Source organism: Myotis brandtii, unplaced genomic scaffold (assembly GCF_000412655.1).
Source record: "Myotis brandtii unplaced genomic scaffold, ASM41265v1 scaffold225, whole genome shotgun sequence".
Classification (NCBI taxonomy): Eukaryota; Metazoa; Chordata; class Mammalia; order Chiroptera; family Vespertilionidae; genus Myotis; species Myotis brandtii.
This window is the reverse complement of record NW_005358435.1, coordinates 4,052,240-4,062,006: the sequence shown is the minus strand read 5'-3', so window position 1 is coordinate 4,062,006 and position 9,767 is coordinate 4,052,240. Positions and strand designations below refer to the sequence as shown.

The following is a 9,767-nucleotide window of genomic DNA, read 5'->3' as shown; positions in this document are numbered from 1 at the left end:
CCCGCTCGGCGCCGAGCGCACCCAGAGTCCCCTGCGCCGACCGGAAGCCATCTTGGAAGAGGGCGGATGTAGCCGCACAGTGCGTCCTGGTCCAGGCCGGCGGAGCAGCTGACTCGTGTCCCGTGGGGTGTGCGCTTGGTCCCGTGAGCGGGGGCCTCCGTCGCCCGAAATCCCGCATCGTCCGGCGGTCAATGGCCGAGCGGAGAGGACGCTGGCCGGGAAGGGAGCGCCCACCAAGCCGGAGCCGCAGTAGGAAGTTAGCTCCCCCGCTCCCACCCCAGGCTTCCGGACTTGCCCCCAAGGCTGGAAACCCAGTCTGTATCTTTCTTGGAAATGCCCTTGTAAAGATTTATAAGAACAAAAAGGAAAAGGTAACAAGTAACAGTTCTTTTCTAATGATTTGTAACAATTCCCCCACCAGGACTTTACTTTAAAAAATAATGCTTTCAGCTCTAGCTGGCTTGGCTCAGTGGGGATAGAGCGTCAGCCAGCGGACTGAAGGGTCCCGGGTTCGATTCCCGCCAAGGGCACATGCCTGGGTTGCGGGCTCGTTCCCCAGTAGGGGGCGTGCAGGAGGCAGCCGATCAATGACTCATCATTGCTGTTTCTAATGTTTCTATCTCTCTCCTTCCTTCCTCTCTGAAATCAATAAAGAAATGTATTTTTTTAAAAATGCTTTCAGGTAGTCTTATTTTAATTGAAAGCAAATGTATAGATATTGAATTTTTGCTTTGGGCCTGAAACAATGCCAATTACCATGTTTCTCTTTTATTAGTGTAGATAAGACAATTGGAATTAGCTGATGGGGGGAAATCTTATTTCAAAGGTAAATTCCCATTTGTGGAAGACTAAGTAAGTACTAACTCAACCCATCCTAAAAAGAGAAAAGAAAATAAGAGCAGTGTCACAAATTTGGTTTTATAGCTTTTGCTTCCTTTAACATGGTAGTAGTATTTTACAAACGATCTGCAACCAAGAGATTTGCTTACTTATTCCAAAGTAACTTTTGGAATTTCAACATTTGTGTAAGTGAAAACTATTGGCAACTGATCGTTTAAGATCAATTAGAAATCCTTAAAGAAATTCAGTAGCTCCTGTAGTGATACTTAGAAATTGCAAAACAGTTTCACTTCCGGGAAGGAGCTCCTTGCCAAGCACATGGCCAAGGTAAGATGGGCAAGATGGAGGGCGTAGCCCTTACCCTGGGGCAAGATGGAGGGCGTAGCCCTTGCCCTTTCACTGATCGTTTAAGATCAATTAGAAATTCTTGAAGAAATTCAGTAGCTCCTGTAGTGATACTTAGAAATTGCAAAACAGTTTCATTGATCATATTACTAAATAATCACAGCCATCATTCATATTTGTCCAAACATACTTTTGGAATTTAAATGGTGAATTCTTTAAAGTGATATAGCAACACATACTGGAGATTGGGAATCCAGCAACTAAACTGTAAATAATTTTTTTCCCACTTTAATACTCAATTGAATCCTTTTTAATAGAAAAAAAAAAAGCTAGGAAGGTAGGGCTGGAGATAAGAGCGTAAGGGGAACTGTGTCCTTGGTACCAGGCCTTGCCCATAGAGTCCTCAACTCTTGGACCACACTTAACTTTCTGAATGGTGTTATCCAGGCTTTCAATACCACATTGGTGACACCTACATTTGTACCTCTTGTCCATATCCTACAGGCACCTAAAATTATATTCAAAGCTGAGCTCTCTACCCTTCTCCCACCCCAGCTCCATCCATAACCTTCCCCACCTCAGGTGACAAGGCCCTCCTTCCAGTTCCTCAGGTTAAACCCTGGGATCATCCTTGACTCCTCCCCCGTTTTGCCACAGCACATCTACCACTTGTCAGATCTCCCTTCAAAATCTACCTAGGATCCACCCACTTCCCGTCACCTGGACCAAGCTGCCATCATCTCTCACTTGGATGATTTTAAGAACCTAAGTGATCTCCTGCCTCCACCTTTGCCCCGTTTCTGTCTACTTAACCCAGCTGCCACAAAGGTCTTTTTTAAAACCTAGGTTCAGTCCTGTCACTTGTTCACTCAAAACACTTCAATGGCTCCCCATCCCACTGAAAATACAATCAACGTTTAGGAAAGAGCCTCTAGCCCTGGATCTGCTCTTGGCCAACAGCCTCTCCGTTGCTCATCTTGCTCCAACTTCACTGCCTCCTTGCTGATACAGGGGCCCCCAGGAGGGGTGTGGGTGGCATGCGTGCCAGCCACCACACAACCCTCCTCGGAGGCCTTTGCCCTACATTCTTGCTGCCTGAATTTTCTGCCCTCCCAATGGCTTACTCCCTTCCCCACTTCAGGTCTGTGCCTTCTCTGAACACTAACTCAGAATCCCAAGGCCCTCTCACCATCACTCTGCTCACCTTCCTTGGCTTATTTTTAACGTCTTTTTTTTCTTTTTTCAAGCTTTTCACTAATATATTGATCAATGTATTTGTATTTGTGTGTTGCTGTTTCCCCACACTAGAATATAGGCTAAGATCAAGGACTTTGTTCATTGCTTTATCTTCAGTGTCTAAAAAAATGTCTACTACATAGTAGACACATCATAAATAAATATTAGCTGAAGGAATAAAGAATCATCATAGCCCCTCAGAAGTGGATACCATTGTCCACACTGTACAGGTAAGGGAGTGAATCTCAGGCCTGAGGTTCAGAATTAGAAAGGTTTATGGCAAAGGAAAGCTGTGGATGCTTTTGCTCTTTGGATCACAGTCCACTATAGAACTGTGTATTTAATAAAAACCCTTAGCTAAATTATCCCTTACTGTAGAGCTGAAGAGGAAATAGCACTCAATGTAAAGAGGCCATTCCCATGCTCATTTGTCAGATCATACATCCATTGTATATTTGCAAAAGAGGAACATAGTTTCTCAGGTTAGCTAGAATGAATCCAAGTAATATTGCTCATTAAAAAATACTGCTTTTTTAAAAAAATGGCCAAAAATGTATTTTCTATAGCAGTAATTCTTACCTTTTGAATCTTATGGTTATGAAAATTTCCATAATTATGTAAACAAGAATAGGGCTACGTGAATTGATGTTATAATCTAGGGCATTTTTCCCTCTCTGTAGACCTTGTGACTAGAGCTGTTTTACAATTTTTTTTTTTAATACTCACCCGAGGATATTTTTTCCATTGAGTGGAAGCAAGAGGGAAAGACAAATATCGATGTGAGAGATACACATTGATTGACTGCCTCCTGCACAAGCCTGACCAAGGCCTGGGCTGGGGAGGAGCCTGCAACCACGGTATGTTCTCTTGATCGGAATCAAACCCCGGGACCCTTCGGTCCACAGGCCAATGCTCTACCCACTGAGACAAACCAGCTAGGGCTACAATGACTACTTTAACACCAAAGGTGGTACCGTGGAGTCGAAAGCTTAAGTACACGGTCTGTGTGACCTTAAGCGAGTTACCTAACTTCTGTTTCCTATTCAGTACCAAGAGTCTTAAAAACCACCTTAGGGTTGGTTAATCCTGAGAAGCAAATGAAATATGTCATTGAACCACATAGGAGATGCCCAATAAAAGTTGGTTTTCCTTTTCTATGAAACAAAACACCCACACTGCAAAACTAAACAAAGGAAATGCTGTGTCATAAGGTTAATGCACACCAAGTATATATATATATATATTATTTCAGAGAAGGGAAAGAGGAAACATCAATGATAGAGGATCATTAATCAGCTGCTTCTTGCCCGCCCCCTAGTGGGATCCAGCTCCAAACCCAGGCTTGTGCCCTGACTGGGAAGCCTGGATCTTAGGTCCACGCTCAACCACTGAGCCAGGCAGGGCTGAGCTTTCCTTAACCTCAAAGTGCGCACCTCTTTGAACCTAAATGAAAATGAATTAATCAAATGGGAAAAGGAAGTTGACCAACATGCGTTTATGTGAAGCTGTGCTGCGCTCCAAGTTTCTTGCTTAACCGCCTGGGAATTCGAAAAGAAATCTGCTCAGTTTACAGGCTCCAACGGAGGCCCGCCCGCTGTCCCCTATTCGCCAGGGAAGGACTCTTTTTGTAGTGCGGCTGCGCGGTGGAGGTTATGTCCCTTTACGGCCGCCGTAGGCCAGGAGACTCATCGGCGTGCTCCTATTGGCTGGGCGCGTTTGGCGCCAAAGCGCAGATCCGCGGCGCAGGCTACGATCCGGAGCGGTGGGACCCAGAACTGCGGGATCTGAGAATTGTGGCCGGGAGCTGAAGCGGACAGTTTGGCGTGAAGCGGGCAGTTGAAGAGTCCACGGGCCTGGGGCGATTGCGCCATGTTCTGCGACAGGGCCATTGAGCTGGTCCGCGAGCTGCACCGGGCGCCCGAAGGGCAGCTGCTGGCCTTCAATGTGAGGGGGACCGGGTGGACGGGATGGGTGTGTTGGTGTTCTTTGCTTATCCAAACGTTTATTGCTTGCCTGGTCATCAAGCATTTGCTGTGCACGCCCGGCAAAAGCTAGGCTTCGGCCCTAGCCGGTGTTGCTCAGTGGCTAGAGCGTCGGCCTGCGAACTGAAGGCTCCCGGGTTCCATTCTGGTCAAGGGCACCTACCTGGTTGCAGGCTCGATCCCCAGCCCCAGGGCAGGGTGCGTGCAGAAGGCAGCCAATCAGTGTGTCTCCCTCACATCTATGTTTCTCTCTCTCTCCCCCTCTCTTAAAAAAATCCATGGAAAAATATCCTCCGGTGAGGATTAAAAGTACTTTTAAAAATTTAAAAAAAAGCTAAGCCTCTGGAGCCAGGCTGGGATTCTGGCCCTGTCGGGTGACTTGGGGTCAGTTGCTCAAGCTTTCTGTGTGCTGTTTCCTCTTCTGGGAGAATGGGGATGATGACAAAAATAGTGCCGGGTTCTTGGTGTAGGGAGGGCTCAGTGAGATGGTATACTTAGGGTCCCTGAACAATACTCGGCACAGTAGTAACTAAGTCTTTCTGCTGCTGCTACTAATAACTGTTATGTTTTTGCCTGTTTTTTTTTATTGCTACTACCCCAGTCAGGGTGTGACTTGATCTACGTGATCTCTTGTTCTCTTTATCATCCTGCGATGTTTAAACTGTTGTTTTCCATTCTTTCTGTCTCTATTCTAGATATTTCAGATAAGTGGACTCATACAATATTTGTCCTTTGTGTCTGGCTTGTTTCATTTAGCATAATGTTTTCAAGGTTGATCCATATTGATGCATATACTGCATTGATTTTTTTGTTTTGTCTTGTTTTTTTTTTCATTCTATTACGCTTTTTGTTGTCCCCCATTCTTACCCTTTTTATCCACCTCCACCCAACCCTGCCCCGCCTCTCTCTGGTCATCATCACACTGTTGTCTGTGTCCATGCGCTAACCGCATTGCTTTTTATGGCCAAATAATATTCCATCAAATGGATATACCATATTTGGTTTATCAGTTCATCAGGGAATACATTCAACTTTTTGGCTATACTGAATAATACTGTTTTAAACATTTGTGTACATGTTTTTGTAAGATTATGTTTTTTAATTCTCTTGAGTATATGCCTAGGAATGGAATTGCTCGTTAATATGGTAATATGTTTATCTTTTTTGAGGAACCATTAGATTTTTTTTCAGTGCTGTACCATTGTACATTCCAATCTGCAATGTACGAGGGTTCTAATTTCTTCCCATCCTCACCAACACTTATTATAGCCATCATAGTAGGTGTGAAAGGACTATTGCTTTTGGATAAGATATGTAAATCAAATATAAACATAGTATAGATAGAATATTGCTGCAGACTTGGTGGGGGAATTAATGAATTTGGATCAATATCATTTTGTATATTCCAGGAGGATGGACTCAGGCAAGTTCTGGAGGAGATGAAAGCTTTATATGAACAAAACCAGTCTGATGTGTAAGTTTTGATAAAATTCATATTTTAAAACAATTGAAGAAATGTGATATTGAAAGATAATCTTACATCAGTTTTTAGATCTGACTTTTTTTAAAATTCCGAGTCTGATTATACTCTAGGTATACAGTATTAAAGGGATTTGTGTTCATTATGGCTATCTCTACAGCAGTGGTTCTCAACCTTCTGGCCCTTTAAATACAGTTCCTCATGTTGTGACCCAACCATAAAATTATTTTCGTTGCTACTTCATAACTGTAATGTTGCTACTGTTATGAATCGTAATGTAAATATCTGATATGCAGGATGGTCTTAGGCGACCCCTGTGAAAGGGTCGTTCAATCGCCAAAGGGGTCGCGACCCACAGGTTGAGAACCGCTGCTTCACAGGGATTCAGGTAGTGCTTGGTATATGGTACATGCTCGATAAATATTTGTTATTTGACTGATATGTCTTGAAAGATATTAGGGTTATCCTAAAAGAGATGAGAGTTGAGCAAATAAAAACTCTAACAAACTGAAATGTATGGTTTCCACTGCTTGCTTTCACTTATAGAATGAGAGAATGGGTATTTTGTAAACTTAGCAGGAACAGTAGTGATTCCAGTAGCTTGAGTGAAGGTCATTGAGAACTAGGGCTACAAAAGGCTACAGATTGGACGTGAGAAGGCTCTAGATTTATAGACTAGTTAGAGCTAAGCATTTGGGCTGTATAACAGACTTCAGAGGTCCCTGTGATTTGGTGAAGAATAAGACACAAAAGAGTCTTAAAACACCAAATTCTAATCAGAAGTGAGGTATTCAGATCTCAACCTAGAGCCGGGTCGGCAAACTGCGGCTGGCGAGCTGCATGCGGCTCTTTGGCCCCTTGAGTGTGGCTCTTCCTAAGCCTTAGGAGTACCCTAATTAAGTTAATAACAATGTACCTACCTATATAGTTTAAGTTTAAAAAATTTGGCTCTCAAAAGAAATTTCAATCGTTGTACTGTTGATATTTGGCTCTGTTGACTAATGAGTTTGCCGACCACTGACTAGAGAGAAGTTATATGTGACATGAGGTTTCATCTTTGGCCTTGTTAAGTACAATGTTTTTATCAGTTACTTGGATATTCAAATCAGTAGCATGGTGGAGCTTACAGAACAACAGGAACACTTTCAGTACAGTGTTTAAGAATGGATACAGAAAAGTCTTTATAGAATGTGGGACTGAACTGCAACAGATTTGCAGTAAATCTAAAGTCCTAAAAGGAAGTTCCTGAGACATTCATTCATTCACCCAACAAATATGTATTGAACAATTATGTGCTGGTAAATGGCTCTGGTTGTAAACACAGTAGTCAAGATTTCTGTCACTATGGCCCTCACAGTCTAATGCAGAAGACAGATAGACCAAATTGGGATACATGCTATGAAAGAACACAACAGAGTGCTAGGAGAGAGAACACTGAAGTGAAGATATAATCAGATCAAGAAATCTGAGAATTTCTTTCCAAAGAAGAGACATTTCAGCTGAGGCCTGAAGGAGAAGCAGATTTTCAGCTAGGTAGTAATTGTGGCAGAGAGCATTCCAGGTAGAGGGAACAGCATATGCAAAGTCCCAGAGTCATGAAAGAGGGTGGGATGCTCAGGAAACTGCTAAAGAAGGCCAGTGTGGCTTAAGCTTGTAAGCAAGCAAAGCATGACACCACGTAAGGATTTTAAATGTGTGGGGCAGGTGGTAGCATGTTTGTGCTTTGAAAGATCACACTGACTGCTATGTGGACAGTGGAAGGAGAAGCTGAGAGGAGAGGGAGGCATGCTGGTCATCTAGGTGACAGGAGAGGTGACTTGGAGTAGATAAAAAGTGAACAGGTTAAAAACATGTTTGGGCCCTGGCCGGCTTGGCTCAGTGGATAGAGCGTCAGCCTGGGGACTGAAGGGTCCCAGGTTCGATTCCGGCCAGGGGCACATGCCTGGGTTGCAGGCTTGATTCCCCAGTGGGGGGCGTGCAGGAGGCAGCCAATCAATGATTCTCTCTCATCATTGATGTTTCTATCTCTCCTTCTCCCTTCTTCTCTGAAATCAATAAAGAAATATATTTTTTAAAAAACATGTTTGGATGTGGCCTAATAGACCTTAGTCCAGTAAGGGAATGATTTTCCTGTATTTGTACCATTTGCAAATTCATAATCCCAAAATTCTATTCCTTATCCTCCTAGTTTATTTTTAAGGAGACAATCACTATTACCAGTTTCTGGTTAAACTTATTTATCACAGGAAATCTATTTTAAATTACTCATGTGAATGTAAATTTTTTAGCAAATCCTTCTGTACTTAATAAAGTACTCTGAAGTTAAGTTAGATGTATTTTATTTGTACTATTACTTTGTAATCCAGAGCACATTGTAAACAATGTGGCGAATAATCTGACTTAGAAGTGTGTACAGCAGATCCAGAAGACATGGTTGGATGGCACATAAATTTTGGCTCTGTTTGCAGGGCCTGCAACATACACTGCATGAAGGAGTTGTTTTTTATATTTATCTGGTTCCTTTTAAAACTCTAAAGTTGGTTCTTATTCTTTCTGTACATCTGGTCTTGTTTTGTTTTTGTTTTTCCAATTTTTAAAATATACATAACAAAATTTGCCATATTAACCATTTTTAAATGTACAGTTCAGTAGTGTTAAATACATTAATAATGTGCAACTATCACCACCATTCATCTTAGCTCCTCATCTTGTAATAATGAAATTCTATACCCATAAGTAATTGTACATTTTATTTTAAAATGTCATACTTGCCCAATATCTAAGGAGATGTACATAGGGTAGAACCAAAATTTTCTTTCTGTGTGAAGCACATTGAAGTGCAGTACATGCACATTGTTGAAGATCAACAGATATTTGTTGGATGAATGAAGGACCATGTTGACTCCCATTTTTATTCACTTAATTATAATGGGCAGTAATACATATAAAAAATATAATAGAGGATCATAATGTTATGAACCATGACATTCATTTTGTCTCTTATTCTAGGATGATAAAGGAATTCCAATGTTTGTCTTTTGGAAATAATGGAGATTAATCAGTGTACAAAAGTGCAAAGTATTAAATAGTTAAATGAAATGCTGATAGCCTGATCTTAGGCAAATTATTTGGCTTTAGGCTTTTTTATCTTTTAACATATTAATAAAAGCTCTGAAATAGAGGCAGGTACTGCTTAGGTTTACTGCTAATAAAACCAAAAAAACAGGTACACCCCTATGTTCATAGCAGCACAATTTATAATAGCTAAGATTTGGAAACAGCCTAAGTGCCTATCAGCAGATGAGTAGATTAAAAAACTGGTACAGCAATCTAAAATTACCTAACAAACGGCAGCTGGGTCAGAGAAAACCAGAACATCCAAAAGAAGGCCCAAGGCCCCACAGCAGCTTGCATTGCTTCACAGCTGGGCCTCACCTGGGCACCTCCAAATCCCAAACAAAGAAGAGGAATCTGAGATCTCTCCGTAGCTCCTGCTGGGTAGCCTCAGGCAGAGGCTAAATTAGCACCTCCTTAGAGATCCAAGTGCCAGTGTACCCAGTGGTCAGAGTGGGACCATCCAGATTACAGCTCCTCAGATCCATAAGGGACACACTTAGCGGCAGACTCAATGAGCACCAAAGCCCCACTGAAGCAAACCTTGCCCCATAAGGGTGTCTCCAGCACAGGAAGTTCTCCCACGGTAGACATAGGTGATTCTCACAGCCAATTGGCCTGGAGGTCAATTCCTCCCAGTGATACCTACAGCAATCAAGGCTTAACTACAACTAGACTGTGCACAAAGCCCACAAAGGGGTGCACCAAGAGTGTCCACCTCGGGTAATTGGGGAGGCTGAGCCACTGGGCCCTATAGGACACCTAGCACA

At 42.6% G+C, this 9,767-nt stretch overlaps 1 protein-coding gene across 1 annotated transcript in view; it reads left to right on the top strand.

Annotated features, from left to right (window-relative positions):
- The first annotated feature begins 4,187 nt into the window (after positions 1-4,187).
- GINS1 (GINS complex subunit 1 (Psf1 homolog)) overlaps positions 4,188-9,767 on the top strand; it is a 21,785-nt gene continuing 16,205 nt past the window's right edge. The window contains exons 1-2 of the mRNA XM_005866210.2: positions 4,188-4,365; positions 5,813-5,877. Of these exons, the coding sequence (XP_005866272.1) occupies positions 4,291-4,365; positions 5,813-5,877 (140 nt within the window). The 5' untranslated portion in view covers positions 4,188-4,290. The remainder of the gene's footprint in view (positions 4,366-5,812; positions 5,878-9,767) is intronic.